Source organism: Natator depressus, chromosome 11 (assembly GCF_965152275.1).
Source record: "Natator depressus isolate rNatDep1 chromosome 11, rNatDep2.hap1, whole genome shotgun sequence".
NCBI classification, from domain to species: domain Eukaryota; kingdom Metazoa; phylum Chordata; order Testudines; family Cheloniidae; genus Natator; species Natator depressus.
This window is the reverse complement of record NC_134244.1, coordinates 38,720,588-38,738,998: the sequence shown is the minus strand read 5'-3', so window position 1 is coordinate 38,738,998 and position 18,411 is coordinate 38,720,588. Positions and strand designations below refer to the sequence as shown.

Below are 18,411 nucleotides of genomic sequence, written 5' to 3'. Positions count from 1 at the left end.
ACTTGTGAGGCCACATCTGGAGTACTGCATCCAGTTTTGGGGCTCCCCACTACAGAAAGGATGTGGACTAACTGGAGATTCCAGCAGAGGGCAACGAAAATGATTAGGGGGCTAGGGCACATAACTTACGAGGAGAGGCTGAGGGAACTGGGATTATTTAGTCTGCAGAAGAGAAGAATGAGGGGGGATTTGATAGCAGCCTTCAACTACCTGAAGGGGGGGTTCCAAAGAGGATAGAGCTGGGCTGTTCTCTGTAGGGGCAGATGACAGAACAAGAAGCAATGGTCTCAAGTTGCAGTGTGGGAGGTCTCAGTTGGATATTAGGAAAAACTATTTCAGCAGGAGAGCGGTGAAGCACTGGAATGGTTTACCTACGGAAGTAGTGGAACCTCCATTCTTAGAGGTTTTGAAGGCCCGGCTTGACAAAGCCCTGGCTGGGATGATTTAGTTGGGGTTGGATCTCCTGAGGTCTCTTCCAACCCTAATGGTCTCCTGAGGTCTCTTCCAACCCTAATCTTCTATGATTCTACAATTCCAGAATCTATCATAGGTAGAATGCATACTCACATGTACAAAGAAATGAAACATCTCCTTTATTATATCTTCAAAGAATTCCATTAACCTTTCATTTCAAATTGCCATTCAAAGTTAATCTTGTTTTTAAAGTAATCCATAAACATATTTCAGCACATTCTACAGGTTTTGTTTTGCCCTACTTCCACCAAGTGCGCTGTCCCTTCACAGAATCTCAGCCTAGTCGGTAAAAGACTCTTTTTGGTGACCCTTGCCATCTGGAACAGCCTTTCTGTATCTCTACTCAATTAATAAAACATCTAAAGCACCTTCAAATATCATACGAAACTATTTCCTCTATTACATCCTATACCCCTCTACTATTTTTTTAAATCTTGTAACCACAATATTTAATTCTAAAAATTGTTTGGGTTATAGTGTGTATGACCATCACTGCATAAGATAAAAGTTCTGCTTAAATAGGGTGGATTGATTTAAATTACAATTATTTAAATCACTCATTTTAATCATGACTTAAATCAGCGAGCAGGGAACCTTAGTTTAAATCACTGGTTTTATCTTGGTTTGCATTTGTGCTTTTTAGTTATTTTCCTTAATAAAGGTTAGTTTTCATCAATTGGTATAACCATTAAAACATGTGAATTTGCAATCAAAGATAGCCTTTACACTAAATTTGACCTACTTTTTGATAGCCTGGAGGATATACTATATCTATACTAATTTATTTAAGCAATTACATAACTTAATATACATTTATTCAGAGTCTTAAATTTTTATATTATGTTAAAAAATGGTGACTGGCCTACTTCTTATTAACTAGATGATAGGGTTTTTTGTCAAGCTGTATTTGGATAGAAATTGGAAATCAATTAAAAATTTACAACAGCAGTTGTTTTCAAATTGTTTTCATTAGTTAAATAATACTACCTTAAATGTGCTTGATACCTAAGAAAAAAACATCAAAAATATTTTTTGCACTTAAACTGATTTATTAAAACAAAGGAAGTATTAACTTCAGTTAGTCAATTGACATTGTTTCCAGTTATCATAAGCCAGATTTTTTTAAAGGTATTTAGATGCTTAAAGATGCAAAATAACTGCCTAGTGGGATTTTCAAACTTTAACAGGTTAGGTGGCTAACTCCCATTAAAATCAATAGGAGTTAGGCACCTAACATACTCAGACACTTTTGAAAATCCCATTAGGCACCTCTCTGAAACTTTAGGTGCCTAAATATTTTTTAAAATCTGGCCCCACATCCTTCAAATTTTTAAAATTAGCAGAGCTCATCCCCTCCCACTTCATTTTTATTTATACATTTGAAAAGGAAAAACAAGCTTTCCTGCTTTTTTAACTCCCCAAAATGTCATCTTAACTTTGAGTGAACTAGTCCAAATGAAGAAAATATTCTCTGTATCTGCTAGCTAAATTGAAAACAAAAGTAATTAATGAAAAAGCTTTTCTGCACAACAGAAACTAAAAGTACTTACATTTGGAAAAAAGTAAATACCAGTATTCGCTCCATGGTCTGAAAACAATATATATAGTAATGCAGTGCATGACATTGTGATAGATTTATCAAGCTTGCACACTGACCTCAAATGTTAAGATGTTTTCCTTTTGATTCTCCATCTAATTAAAAAAGCAGCATCCTTTAACTATTAACATGTGAGAGGGCTCATGTTTGCAGCTTTTTTTATTTAAATGACTTTAATAGTTTACAGAAAATGTAGTCCTAACATAGGCTGTCATAATTTCAATTTTAAACAGGTTTATTTTAAAAAAGAAAAATGTATTAAATTTAAATTTAAAAAAAAAATCCATCAACTTTTATCCACCCTGTGTAAAAACTATTTGCCCTTTATGGATGGTTTGGGCTCAGTTCTACAAACTAGCTCCTGAACATTTTCATGATTGCCATGCTTTGTTTGGTAGACAGCATGATCAGGTGGTAAGAGAGCAGAATTGGGAGTCAGATTCCATTCCTGGGTCAAGCCACTTACCATTACTTTGCCTCAGTTTATCTGTGAAAAGCACTGAGTGTGTGTCTCTCACAAGAATTTGGGATGTTCAGTGTTTGTGAAGTCCTTTGGAGGTCCTAGGATATAAGTAGCTACACAATGTAAGTCCATAGTATGAAGAATTATTTGAAGTCCAGGAAATGTAGCCTATTTGTAAAGGGTGCCTTATTAAGCAGCAGCAGCATTTTCTTTTTTTTTTTTAATAGAAACTGCATTTGTAAACATCTGTGGGAGCATCAAATGCACAGAAATTGCTACAAGGGACTTTTTAAAAATAACTTAACTACATACAATAAAATAAGTAATACAACTTACCAACATCCATGGCAGTTTCCATGAAGCTTTTCTGTCTCGAAGCAAATTCAGCTAGCAACTTTTGTTGCCTCTCTCTGGCCTTTTGTCGTCTACATGAAAGATATTAGAAATTTACTGAAGAAACTAGCGTAACAGTGAGAGAAGAGTTAAAAATGTATTTTCTTGGGTTTATAGCATAGCAGTTAGCACTCCACACAATTGCATCTGAGATACAAGATTTACCACAGTCCCCTCTTTGCATTCATTTGTTAGACAGACAAATGAGGAATCTAATACCCTAGAAATGGTCCTTGATGATAAATGATGACTAGTTTTTGTTGGTTACACGGGAAGGGATGAAAGCCAGACAACAAAACCAAAGGATGATGATCTAATCAGGACTTACCAGTGTACAAGAAATAAGGACATTACTCCTGAATGTTATTTTTGTACCGCATTAGGGAAGAGCAACTCACACAAAATGGAAGCAAGCCGGAGAAAAATGGCAGCATCAGTATACACATCCCCACAATAACTTCTAGTGTCCATACTTTTCTGCTACCCTTGCAAATAGTGATTAAAATTTACTAGTCCAGGCCAAAAAACAGCAACAAAACTGCCTGATTTGTATGCCATTGCCTGTGATCGGGATAAAAGAGGATAAAGGACCTGGAGTAGGAGGAGGGCACAAACACCAAATTCTTGTTTTAGCTATCCATTTAAAAATATGTACAAAATGTATAAGATATATAAAAGGATGCTAAGGTTGCAACATCAAGCATTCAAAAGTTAAGAAACACTAAAATTAATCCTGCTCAAGCAACCTAGAGACTGATTTTTCCAAAGATGCTGAACATCCACAACTCCAACTGACTTCATTTGCAGTTGTGAGTACTCAGCTCTTCTGAAAATCATGCTCATGGTGTCTCAAATTGGGCCCCCCAAAAAAGGAGTACCACACAATTAGTGGTCACCTAGGGAATTTTGGTTTCAGTGTCTTGCCCAGGATCACAAAGGAAGTCCATAGAAGAGCCAGAGGTAAAACCAAATTGTCCTGGGTATTATTCAACTGCTTTAACCACAAGATCATCAATGCTCTTCTTAAGTTGCTGCCTACTAACTGGTTCCAAGTTCAAATTAAATGAAAGAAATATGTTTCATGTGACTAGATCATCATCACAAAATTAGCATACGTTATTTAGCATAAAACAGCCTGGGAAAATATCCAAACTCTGCTCATAAAGAGCCTCAGGACAACACTAGAATCAAGACTGAATTACTTTTTTCAACCAAAGATGATATCAATGATTTTAATCCTTGCTAAGGTTTTGAAAAACCTCATCAGCAGTTGCTTACGCTGGTAGGAAAAAAGTGGCCTTTAAATTCCAGTGCTGCCTGCTTATTATCTTTCACAGGTCTAGTTTCTCCTCATCACACGCTTCCCACCCAAAAACACAAACAAATTAAATTAGAGCCAATAAAGAGCCAATAAATAAATATCCCTGAAATGAGCTTCTAGCGCTGTGATATTCACTGTTTTGTCACTCCAGTTTATTTTTTAAAATTAAGTTTGCTTTGGAAATGCACTTTACACAGTTTATGTTCCTATTAACAAAGAAAACTCACTAATTTATTTTATTTATTTTAAGATACATTTTAAAATATCACAATAAGTATAATGGTACCTATTAATTGTTTGAGAATTTGGAGGAGTCAGTCACTAGGCTCTCTGTAGGCTGTCCCATCCCTCTCCTCCCCTTCCCATTTACTGAGAAAAATGACACACACACGCATTATATGGAAAGATAAAATTTTATGTTTTAAAGGAAAGAAAAAGTCACCCTTAAAATTAAATCACAGTAAATTGTACAGTGACTCAATAGGACCCTGGTAATGAAATTATTTACACTGATTAAGAAAAATATAGTTTTAAGAAAGGGCAAGAGTAATTAGAAACTGTTTTTCTTGAGCAAGTGTTATTTAACTTAGTCAATTTTCTTAGGCATTTTTAGAATTCAAGTATCCCCACATGAGCACATATTTATTTGTCACATTGAAAAGTCACCACTTTTTAAATTTTTTTTTCTTACAACAATTTTAAGATTGATTATTTTAGAGGATGCATCTGTAATGTGAGACAACCTCCTATTAGAATTATTGTAGTAATTTTTCCCCGGAATTTTTTCCTCAACCTATGCTTCGTTTTTACTAAAAGAGTCTGACTGTAAATAGAGAACCTTAATAAGGAGACATAAACAAACTTTGACAGATTCAGTACAGCTCAGTAATTTTCCATGATAGCCCAAGGGCCTAAGATACTGAGGCTGAAAAATATTGTAAGCAGCTCAGTCTCTCCTCTAGCTCTGTCTTGGTTTCTATGGTGACAATCGATCATGTGGGAGATGCCAAGTTTGTCTTTGTAGGCTGAGGTAACTAGAAATGGGTCATCACTGAGTGCTCAAACACTGCCTGCTCAATCTTCATTATTACAAAACTAGACTTGAAATACAAATGTAAATTGAAGCTTGGATTCATGCTGCTCACATAGTCATCAGATTAGATCCATCTGAATTCTAAACAGTCACAAGGTACTGCCTGTTAGAATATTTGCTTCAAGTCTTTGCAAACGACATCACTGATTCAAGGAGGTAGAAAAATAGTCACTTGGATGACAAATAACTGGAAATTATCATTTATCATCATCAAGTGATCCTTTGAGCTTTATTCAACATAAAAGTATTCAGAACATGTCTGCTCAAATGTCACATCCTTTACAGAGAAAATGCATGGAATTACCCTTTATTACATAAAAAATACAGTTCTGTTTCACTTATTCTCTCTTCCCCTCTGTTTAAACTGAAGAACCCTCAGTTGCACAACTGAGGCATAAGTATTTCAAAGTGTAGCACTGTGTTTTTAAAGAGACAATCAGCACATTTAAAAAAAAGCAAGTTTTACCTTCTAAAGTTTCTTCTTTAGTTCATTGAATGATTGAAAAAAGTTTTAATTTTTATTTTGTAGCGTTTAGTTTATATTGAGTTTTGGTTTTATATTTAGTCAAGGTTTTTAGATAATATGGTTCATAAAAACATATGAATTTATTTTGGGTTTATTTTATTTAAAGAAAAATACACTTCTAGTATTAGGGTTTTGCATGAGTCTAAAGCCTTCAGTAATTTTAAGTAGCCATAGAGACTTCAGTGAGAGTATTGATCATACAGCAGGTCATTTACCCTTAATTGCTCAAGGTCGCACTGGTCTTTTCTGAAAAGACCAACTTTCTTCTTTGCCACTCCAGCCAGTATAGCTTTTCTTGAAGTGCCTAAAAGCTGAACGTCTTAGAATCCTACAGTTCTTTAGGTCTATACTGTATTTCTAGCCAACTAGAATAGAATGAATTTTGTTGTTGATTTTTTTTAAACTTTCCCAAACCATTTTAAAACAAACTGAAATTACAAGTACACTATACATACACACACACACACTTTATGTTCTTGGGAACCTATAGCTTTTATAAAAGACTGAAATCTTTCTATTCCTGGATTTCTTGCAGCTATGTTCATATCAATATTATCTTGCCAAATAAACCACTTGAAGATGGAACAGCTCAGAAGAAAGCTCATCTTTTCAAAAAAGAAAAGTGTTCCTTGAGTAACAAAGGGCAAACTGACCTGCTAGGTGATCCAATCTTTCACTGAAGTCTCTCTGGTTCTCCAAAAGTTACTAGAAATGTAACTGTATGAAAGTTACTGGAAATGCATTTTTCTTCAAATAAAATAAACCAAAAATAAATTCAGATGTGACATTCTGTGTGTAGGTGTGTATACAACCACACACAAAAATATCCCCTATTTACTTAATGTTATTAAGGTTGCATAGTAGATCATTAAAAGTTCCTCATACAACCTTAATTCTGCCCTGTCTGCATATGTACTAACATACTCTTCAATTACATGATCACATACTATTTTTTGCCACTTAATATTCTTTTAACATAACTTTTTTTTTTTTTTTAAGTACTTGGATAGAACATGCAAAAAAAAGAGAGAGAGAGAGAAGGAAAAACATGCTATGTGTGATGGTGCCCCATCCAGAAGCTCAATTCTGTGTGGCAAAACGAGTGACATGCTGGAAAGCACTGAACATTGAGCAATTTTAGTAGCAAGCCACTAGCATGCTTGTCTGGGCATAACACAAACTGCATACAGCGATTTTTGAAAGCGTCTCTCTGCCAAATTTGAACAGATTTTGATGGGATCATCAGTAGGCACTTCCCTGACCCCAGGACTATCCTCCTGCCAACTTTCAAAATCATACCGAAAACAATGGGACATTAGTGTTCCCCCAAAAAACAAAAAAAAAGTAGGAAAAAAGCATCAGACAACCTTTATATAGAAGTCACGTCTCTCCTGCTACAATATATACATAGGTATACATAGAGACAATATACATGTGATTGTGCACTTTATCACAGACATACAATGTCATTATGTGCCCACTAATTCATCTCCCCTGATCTTATTTCAACCTTGCAAGCCAAATGGTCAGCTTCAAACGGCCTTATTTAAAAAAAAATTATCTTCCTTGGAAACGGTTTCTTTCTTGTCTTTGCTAATGTAGACTTTATCACCCCTTCCATCCTCCCAAAAGTATAGCTCACTCACAGCCTAGGAAAGGAGAGAAAGTCCTCAGATAGTAACAACTGTTCTAGACATTAAAAGGTGTCTGCTTTAAAGTTCTTTATTTTGTAGCCCTGAATGTTTAGAATCTACATTTTTGATCATGGACCAAAAATGATTGAGAACCACTGATGCAAACAAAGAAGTCATGATCGCCAATCAAAAGACCTCACATATAACATGACACAAGATGACCAGGAACAATGGGAAGGATTAAGGAAAGGGAAGACAAGCATTACAAAAACATATGCTAACTATCGTTAGTTATACACACAGCAGGAAACTTTCCCCAAGAATTTCTTTATGTAAAAGCCCAATCCTGCAAGGTGCTGATGACACTCAAAAGACATTTAAATCAGGCAGCTTGCAGGACTGGCTGTTGAAGACTAGAGTTATAATTTAAGATTTTAAATTTTTTGGTAAATTATTTGTTGGTTTAGAGATTACTGCCAAACAAATAGATCAATTTATCAGACAGACAGGGGTACATACCACCACCCGCTCCATTGTGCCCCATATTATTTTTAATACATTACCTTTCCTCTTTGTCCAAAGTTTTCTTCTCTGCAGGACTAATCTTTTTTGGTGGTACAGGAGGAGTCACTTTTCTGCATATCTCTTCAATGATACGTTTATTCAATCTGCTTTGTACTGCAGCTTTCAATAAAATTCTTTCTACTGCTGTCATCCCATCACCATGAGAATATTTAGGAATTTCTGGTTGGATTAAAACCTCCATATCATCAAACCATGGAGGATAGTAAGAGTTTTGTTTTCCTGAGAGTTTGTGATGAAGTTTGATAAGCAGGGACAATATGCTTTCTTTGATTTCCAGAATGGCTGTGGTTAGCTGTGGTGTTGCACCAGGTGCTGACCATTTCATTGATGTCTTGGGACGAACTACCTGACTTGCTTCACTACTATTGCGATTGATAATTTCCTGAAATTTCTTTCTACGTTCTGCAACCAAGCTGAACACTTGAGCTGTCCCTGAGTTCTTAAAAAAAGAAAGAGCTATTTGTAGTGGATTAATAAAAGGGAGTACAAGAATCAACAATAATCATTTTGCAAAACTATAGGCAACATCTTTTCAGCTTCCAACAGCTAGCTAATGAAAAAACAATGAAGCCATTCCTATGCCTTTAATTTCCTCTTCCCAAGCAATTATTAGTTATTTTGCCACAATTTAAAAATATTTCTATATTCAAAATATCCTGCATGTCCAACATGCTTTTATACATATTGGTTATACTCATAAATATAAAAAGCCAGGTATGAAAATTTAAAGTATCCATATTAATATTTATGTTTTTAGTTGAACAGCAAATAATCAATTTCATATTTAACATTAAGATACTGATCTCAGTGTAAGCTGTTGAGTGATCAAAACTACAAAGAATCAAGTTACTTTTTAAGTGCCTAAATATGGCATTAGGAGCTTAACTTATGGATCCTATTTTTTTTAAAACGTAGTCCTCATTTTCCAGAAAAGGTGAGCACTCAACAGCTTCCAATTATTTAGGTGACTAAATTTGGAGTGGGGAGTCTGACTTCAGGCACTCCCGTTTTTTCTTTTGTTTCTTTTAAATGATGGCCAGTTTTTATTGGGAAAAAATGTTGTGCTAACACACAAAAATACCTGCTATATAAACTAATCGTCACTGCTTTAGCTCTCTTTAAATCTGGTGTTCTTACATAAAAACAACGACAATAGAGACTGGATTATCTACCGGTTATAAATCTTATGATTCCTTTATAAAAATTAATTTTGCTTCCACAAAAACAAACCAATTTGCCATTAATCATTTCAAACACACTTTCTACATATCATTAATAGGTTAAGATTATTCAGATATGAGACACTAGACAACATAATATTATAATATGTTAGTAACATTAGTTTGCCATCTGCAGTGGTAAAAACAAAACAAACAACAAAAGGCACACACATAGTGAGCCCATATTTGCTCCAGTAGTAGGCCAGGAAAAAAAAACATTTAATACCTTTAATAGATGGAAATTATTTTAAAAACCAAATTATGTCAAATTCTAAGTCATTCAAATCTATCAGTCTATTATTTAAGAATGAGGGGCTGACAAAATGCATAGGTACTTGCAAAATAAAAAAAGTCTCAGAAATTAATGGATTGCACTAGAAGTTATGGTTAGCGTAGTTAAAGCCATGTTGACAGTTAAGGGCATTAGAATACAAACTGCACACAAATCTACCTCTCTTTGAAGGCTCTTAGACCGCCTTGGACTCTGATAGGTTGGGCAGGGAGGGAGAAGAGGGTGGAATTAAAAATGGTCATTTGGAAAAAGGCATGTTTTGAAATAACTTCCACACTTCAGGAATAATCCTGCCACAGAAATAATGTAGTGGTATTGGTGAGGAAAAATACTCCTGAGAAACTTATAAAACTAATCAGTATTAAGGTAAGTTAACTGGTGTTCAAAAAAATCAATACATTAGTTACATCTTTCTGGCACTCTTATTGCAGAAGACAAAAAACTTAGGATTTCTTTACACTTACCTGGGAAGAAGCTAAGCCATCAGAGCTGGTACTTGCAGGTGGTTCTCTCTTCACTTCTGGAGCAGTCTCTGGTACTCTCACTCGAACATAGTTAATAAAGTGACGCATGTTAGACACCAAGTTACTACCTGGAAACCAACTGTCATGGCAACGTTCATGTTCACCAACAGAATCCTAGAGTAATAGCCATGAAAAACAAATCAATGGAAAAAACTTTGTGTACATTTTATATATATGTTAGCTAGATAGATATTTCTTTTATAGACTGTGATAAATAATGTTGCTTTTAGAACTGTACCAAAGCTGATTATTATCTCTGTAGTAAAAGGGAACCGTACACTGGAGTATAGATTCATAGATACTAAGGTCAGAAGGGACCATTATGATCATCTAGTCTGACCTCCTGCACAATGCAGGCCAGAGAATCTCACCCACCCACTCCTGCAAAAAACCTCTCACCTATGTCTGAGCTATTGAAGTCCTCAAATCGTGGTTTAAAGACTTCAAGGAGCAGAGAATCCTCCAGCAAGTGACCCGTGCCCCATGCTACAGAGGAAGGCGAAAAACCTCCAGGGCCTCTTCCAATCTGCCCTGGAGGAAAATTCCTTCCCGACCCCAAATATGGCGATCAGCTAAACCCTGAGCATATGGGCAAGATTCACCAGTCAGATACCCAGGAAAGAATTTTCTGTAGTAACCCAGATCCCACCAAGGTATGTACCTGGGTAAAATGATACAGATCTTCAAAAATGCTAGTGACAGACTGCTGGACTGAAAACCTCAAAAAAATGTAGAAAAATTATATTTTGTTCAAATATAAGCATCTATAAGTATATGAAGAGAGCACGCATGAGGAGGAAAGGAATTCTTCAGGGTAGTACAAAGTGGTATGAACTGAGAGTAATGGGGGATAAAATTTCTAACTGTGAGCTCTAGCATAGGGTAAACTAATCTTCTAAGGAGAATAGCAGAAGTCCAGTTGCCTGAGTCATATAAAACAGAACTGGATAAAGCAACGAAAAAAATATATATATTGTAAGGAAAAATCCTGCACTAGTTAGGGGGCACGGACTAGCTGACCTGCACAGAACCACAGACATTCAAGACCTATCTATCTAGGTTCTTACACTGGTTGGAAAAGGTAATGTGAAATTCAATAGCTTTCTTCAAAATAAAGTCCATTAGCATTACACTGACCATTCCAGCATATGTACTACAAGATTTTAATTTAATTTTCACAACTGTATGCTACTTTATGATATTCAAAAACACACACATTAATTTAAAACAAAGGTTAAGCAAAATACTCCTGAAGTAACTATTAACTGGCTATTATTTATTTTCTCAAGAAAATTTTCCCAGCAAATATCCCAAATCTTAAGGAAGAGTCCTGAAATCCAAAAAACATTGGGCCAAGAGCCCCATCTTGTAAACCTAGCTTACACACGTAAATCCTAGTGAAATTGCATACAAGTAGGGACTGCATGATTAGGTGCCAAGTCTTTAGGTTAGACTACTAAAATGATATTGTTTCATGAAGACCTGTTTAAAATAGGAGGAAGCAAGAGAGAACAAATTCCAACACCAGCTAATTTCAGCAATTTGGCAATGTTCAATCATAGTCACATCAACAAATAATAAAGCCACTTAACTGCCTGCCTTGCTGTAACCTGAGACAGAAATATTATTTAGCCTCGAACTGATCCCTGGTTATATGATAAAATGACAATCTTGTATCCCTAATCAAATTTTAAAATTGTCATTATTAAATTTGATTTTAAATCATGCCTATAGCTTCTTAATGTTATTGTTTAAAGATCATATACAAATAATACTTTCCTTATTAAAAAGGAAAAAACTAATGACATATTACACTTACCTCTTCATCGGACTCCTGCTCTGGTGAATCTTCGAGTCCCAATTCAATCAAATACAAAACCATGCAAAGGACATGTTCTGACAAATTTTGATGATCCATCAATATCTAGAAAAAAAAAACATTTACATTTGTAACTCAGATGACGGCATTTTGAGACCCTCATATGAAAAGTGCAAAGACAGCTGCCAAAGAAACTGATGGAAGAGGTCTGTAACCTAAACTGAAAGATAAAGAAGATAACCAAGATTTTCTTTTGATGGGGGAAGATAAGGGGTTCACATAAGATTTGCTGCCCCAGAACATGAGGCTTTTCCACTTACAACTGAATGCCCTTCCAAGTAAGCTCCTTCAGAGAAGGTAGATGGATTTGAGACACTTGCTTGAAAATACCAAACCTTTTTCTTTGCATACTCTCAGGAGCCATACCTATTAAGAGAGGAATCCTGAGTGGAAATGTAGAAAAAAGAGCAGATGGACAGAGACAGTATGCTACATCAACACTTCTGTTGCCCAATTCTTTCATTCAGAATTTAAGCTCTGATTTTAAATTACAAGTTTCTTGCTCTTAGAATTATGAAGGAAGACTGCCAACGTGAACTGATTTAGTGCTATCCTACTTCAATCTACAAGGAATGACAGTCTGAAACAATAGTCCTCACATAGGTCAACTGCCCTGTTCATCTTACTGGGATGTTTACTGTGAAGCACCCGAACAACTTAAACGCCATTCTTTTCCTCAAGAGAAAACTCTACATGGTTTCTAGACTCCAACCCAGTACCATCTCCCAGTTTGCCTGGCACCTGAGAGGCTACAAAAACAAAAGATTTGGGGTCTCCAAGTAGGTATCTCAAGTCCTCCTAACTTCCCTGAAGGAGTCTGCTGGAAGGACGTTCAAATGTAAATAGAGAATGACTGTTTTTCTTTTTCCCCACCTACAGCCCAGAAACTCCTTCCAGCAGAAGCCTATGAAGATTAAAACTCTTCAAGTTTACACAGAAAAGAGGGCGAAGAGAAAAAAAAGAGTGAACATGAAAACAAACTAAGAAAGGCATAGCATGTGGCTCCTACCCTACTGTTCAGTACTCAGAGACAGAACTCTACCAGCAGAAGCCTTTCCCACAGCTTAGTACAAATAAAGTACTACAGACAGGCAGTTATTCTGCTCCCATTAAAATGCATTTTCTGCCTACTACCATGCACCCATCCAAACTCCGAGTGCTAATAAGAAAAAGCAAAACATGAGAAATGTAAGGTTATACAAAAAACAAAACAAAACAAACAACCCACCAGATGCCTTTGTCACTCAAGCATGCTCAGCTTATAGCAATGAGATGAGAACAACTCATGTAGTTGTTAATTGAGATCATGCACTCACAGTGCTGAGAGTTTGACTATTGGCTTGTTGACCCTTGATCTATCAGAACCTTAGAGGATGAGAACCCCATCTAGGTTTCTTTTTAAGACATGGTTAGCATGACATTACAAGCCCAATACTGGCTCATGTTGTCCCTCCCTATTACTTATTCACCATACCCTTCAAATGCATAAAATGAGGGCAGAGCAGAGATTCTACTCCCAGCCAGTCCTCATGTGCAGAAAAGGCTCCGCTAGAAAAACAAGACTATCCACCTCATCTTCAAATCAACAGACAATCCTAGAAACTCTACTCAACTACAGACAGAAAAGGCTTCTCATAAGCACTGCTGGAAATGCTGAAATGACACGACAAGGAGTCTGCTATTGTACCTCATTTTTCTTGAATGCTTCAACATCCGTACAGATAACACTTTGCTACTATTGCGCAAAATCTCCTACCCACTGTAAACGATGGGTCTTCTACAAGTTATTTCCACACAAGACACAATTGGTCACACAACAGACTGGCTCCTTTGCCTACACATCACTACCTCCTACAAGCAGTCTGCAGCAGAAGGGTCCGTCTGGATTTCCCATTGTAGCTGAACACAGAGTAACAGCATCAAAAATTACTTTTCTTCCATCTTCCACTAGCCAGAAGACTGAGCCACATTGTCAGACAAAGTGATCCAAAGCTTTGTGAGCTCCAGGCTGAGACTATTAAAATTCACTCTGCCTAGGCATAAGCAGTCCAATATTAAAATAAAGCTTCCTCCACCAAAAACATTATCTGGTACTTCACTCATTATACTGGCTCCTCACAGAAACTGGGCTGAAGGGCAAGATCTCTGGGTTACCTTTCGAGGCCCCCCCCTGGAATTAGCACAAGATACCTCAGAAAGTGCTTCCCTCTTTGAAGAGGCCTCCCTTGACAGTTATATTAACCAGGAACAACAAAGATGTCAAACTCAAAGATGAAGCTCACGAGAGCCGAAGGCAGGGCTTTCTTGGCAACAGGACCAATTCCTCAGAACTCATTACCTAAGGAGATATGAATGACCACAAATTTCACTGTCTTCAAATTGAAGTGAAAAGCTCATTTCTTTGACTTCACTTTCCCACAGTTCCAGCTAAACACAGCAAAGAAAAAAAGGGGGGAGATGAGGCAGGAAATAGAATGAGGGGAAAAAATAAATAAATGCAAACAAACAAACAAAAAGAGCCCAACTGCCTTGGGTGAAGTATGGAGGAAAATTAGGCCACTAGCCTATTATGATCTTGGTTATCTCAGAGAGGTACTCAGATGTTTCAGTGATGGACACCATTATAAGAAGCTAGATAAGTATCAAGACCAGCCTGAGCTCATTTTTTGAAACACAGACTTGTTTTCCAGATCAGCTCCCACATGTGTGTTGATTTTGATCTCTTACTTAAAAACCTCTGCTAAAGTACACAAGCATTCAAATTGAGTTGGTGGTGAAGAGTGGTGAGAGAATGAGACTACTGAAGAGCAAGTCTGTCTCTGGAATGCACCAACTGGCGTCGTTATCAGAGAAATATGAAGAACTTCAGCAAATGCACTTTATGTACAGTTGTTCAGCAAAAGGTGATGACCTCTTTCTTAGTTATGTTCAGGTGAATATATTGTTTAAATGGAAAAGACAAACATAGTTCCCTATTCCTCACCCTTTCTTTCCAGGCAAACATTATGTGTACACTAGGATTATGACCAAATAAAATTGTCCTACATTTTAAATCAAAATGTCAGGTAAGCCTGGAAAAATGGTAAGTCTGCTCAAGCATTACTTTTAGCTTCCAGCAAACAGCTTCTCATCCTCTTCGCAGGTAAACATTGGTCATCACACTCTGCTGCTAAGATCCTTGTCCATGTTTCATAACCTTATCAGAGGAGTCCAGACCATCAGGAATATTCTCTTTTTCTACCAGGACTGTAAATGAGAGCTCCAATTTATATCCTTCTTGCTCACTCTGATCAGTTTTGGAGTAGCTATTTATGACCCTAAGAAAATAAGCAGGATTACTAAATCCAGCTGACACTCTTTCTAAGAGCATAGAGACTAATGCAATTTCCAGAAGGTCCAAGGAGAGCACCAGCCCACTTCACTCTTCTCTGATGAGGAGCATATTCAAGAGACTTCAGAAAGATACATAAAAAAGCACCCAAACAAAGCTTCTCAAAATAAATACATACATTAAAGAGATAGCTTAAGCTTTCACCCTTATCAATTCAGGGAAAAAAAGAGTTCTTAAAAAACCCCACCATTTCTCCTGAAGAGGGAGAATTATTAGAGTCACAGCCAATGGAGTTCGGAAGAGGAAATCCAGAAAGACCTCCCCTCTGGCGAATGTTTTCATTCAAAGGGAAGAACAGTTGTGAGAATGCTCAATTTATGAGAAAAAGTGGAGGAGAAAGTAAACTAGAAGCCTGTCTATACTGAGCTCAAACTGATTTTGTTGCAATAAAGTTTAAAACAAGTTTTAAATACAGTTTAGTTGTGAATGGACCAGCTTATTTTATAAACATTTATATCCCTGAGCTCTGCCAGATTGCCATTTTAAAAGTTTTTATGACAAACACTGTTTTGCACCTAGTCTGGTCTAGCTAGCTAAATGATGTTTGCACAGTTTTAAATTTATTCAGCAAACTCAGCTTAACCTCACTGTGAATGGGTCTTGAGAGAACTGCATTCAAGATAGCATTAGAATGAAGACAAACAAAATCATGAGCTATTATGCCACTCAGAAACAAAAGGCAAATTATGCAATATTTCCCAAAACAGTCATGCGTATACTTGATTTTTTGTGATCTCAAAAATGGTCAAATGACAAATGCTGTCTTAAATCAAAAGAACTCACAAATGTACAGAAAAACTCATGTAGAGACCCCTTAAGTCAATCCTTAGAAATAATCACAGCTTAGTTCCTATATTCCTAGCAGAAGCAAATTTGTATATTCTGATTAGGAAAGTACACTGAGTATTTCCTTTTAGATTCTTGAGAGCTTCCCAGTGAGACAAGACAGGGAACCCACATACCCCAAGAGATGAGAGCAAAGAAGTTTGGGGTGATGCATTCCTTAAAGACAGTGCAGAGCCTCTGAACAGCACAAGCATTCAAAGTGTTCAAATCTACTGAAATAGAGGACTGTGAAACTAGCCTTAACATTATTTTAAAAGATCATAAAGGAAAAACAGGTGTGGATAGTTGTGTTGTCCAAAAGTTTCCAATCTGAAGCATCAGGACATAAACAAGAGATGGTTCATTAGCAGGGCTGGAACTTTAAGATCCATTGCACAGACCTCTGTTACTTGAGCTAATGGAGTAACTGATAGCAGTAGTAAGTTGTCATCCTCCATTTAGACCAGCACCAGAGGAGGAGGAGACACACACTTGACTATAGGTTTCATAGATATCTGCTGGCAGGAGAAGAGTCCGAGATTCAAGAATTTTGGGTTCCATTACAGGATCTTAAAAGGAGTGTAGTCTTCTACCCATCCTCCCCAAACTTGACCTTTCTGTCTCATCCCCTCCTTCAAGCTGTCCCTGTCCACCCATCTTCTCCAACTCTTGATCTTTGTCTCAGTCCTATTCTTCTTGCCTACCCAGTCCCAGTCTTCACTTTTCAAGCTTATTATCCCAGTGCCAGGCTCCTGGCCCAGCCAATTCAAGTCTGCCCCGCTTCTCTCCCCATCCCAATCATCCTGCTTCAGTTCCCCTCTCAGTCCCATTTTTCCTGCCCAGCCATTCCCACTTTCCCCTTTGTCCCCAGTCTTTAGACTTCTGCCCAGGTCCTCATCTGATCTGTCTCTTCACTACTTCCCCTCCACACATCTGCACTGGCTATTAGTCCCAGTCTCCCTTCCGAGACTCCTCATCCAATCTCCATCTTCCCCACTCATGCACTCCTTGGCTCCTTGTCCCAGTTTCTTTACACAGTTCTCCCCCTGCTCCCTGGCTTTCCCTCAGTTCTGGCTCCCCAACCCTAACCTCCACCCCACTTTTTTCCACTCCTAGCCTCCTCTGGCTCCTGATCCAATCTTCGTCTCTCCTGCCCCCTCACTGCCCCTCATTCCCTCCTCCAGCTCCCAGTCGCTTTGACCAGTCATTCTAGTCCCCCCCCATCCCAGCTTGCAGTCCCGGTTTTCCTTTCCTGCTCCTACCAATTTCCTGTCCCAGTTTCCACCCCGACAGGCTCTATGTCCCAAACTACTTGCCACCACCGTGGTCTATTCTTGTCCCTTCTGCATTTCTATAAGGCAGCTTCCTCTTCCACCCTGCCTGGATATCAGCAAGGAAAGGCAATGAGAATACAGGAGATATAAGCTCTCCATTCCAGTGCCTGGACCTGCAACTGCAATTGCAGGGCAAGTCCTGCTCATCCCTAGGGATCATGCTCAAGTGTGAATTAAATCTTTAGAGACTTTAGCTGCCAATATTTACCAAGTATCTACTGAGCAGATGTGAACTGTGATTTTTCAAAGGCTTATAACTTGGCCAAATGTGGACGTACTTTCATGGGGATGGCAAAAGGCACATCCCTGACACACAGGGCACCTCCTTGTTAAATTTCAAGTTCCTGCTCAAAAGCGTGGGGGGTGTTAGAACAGATTTATTTATTTTTTAAAATCATGGGCATGCCAATGTATTTTTCCCTAGCCTCATTCTTAGAAATGTCTTAACTGTTTTAGCTGAAAATTTTCCAAATAAATTCAGCCTGAGACACACACGACATGTAAAATTTCAGCCTAAATGGTAAAAGTTAGGCAAAGCCATAAGCAAATGAAAACACTAATGGGACACTAATGTGTCAGGCAACCTTAACAACAGGTGGTGCTATTAGGACACCTGACTGACTGTTAAGAAACATACATAATATATAACAGACAGTGACAAACACAGAAAAATCATAGAACATGAGCATGGTCATAAAATAAATTACTGAAAAAATTTTTAAAATTTACATCTTTGCATTTATATTCCACTTCATTTAAAAACAGAAGCTACTAAAAAAAAAAAAACCAGAAAGTGGAAACTGAAAATTTTTAAAAGTAGAAAATGCTGTATTCTGATGTTACAACTCAACCTTAGTTTA

General features: G+C 37.3%; 1 protein-coding gene across 3 annotated transcripts in view; it reads right to left on the bottom strand.

Annotated features, from left to right (window-relative positions):
• Positions 1 to 18,411, bottom strand: part of UBR3 (ubiquitin protein ligase E3 component n-recognin 3) — a 209,644-nt gene that overhangs the window by 97,406 nt on the left and 93,827 nt on the right. For all 3 annotated transcript variants that reach the window (XM_074967530.1, XM_074967531.1, XM_074967532.1), the window contains 4 exons: positions 11,942 to 12,046; positions 10,063 to 10,236; positions 8,065 to 8,525; positions 2,871 to 2,959 (listed from right to left, as the gene is read on the bottom strand). In XM_074967530.1, coding sequence (XP_074823631.1) covers positions 2,871 to 2,959; positions 8,065 to 8,525; positions 10,063 to 10,236; positions 11,942 to 12,046 — 829 coding nt within the window. The remainder of the gene's footprint in view (positions 1 to 2,870; positions 2,960 to 8,064; positions 8,526 to 10,062; positions 10,237 to 11,941; positions 12,047 to 18,411) is intronic.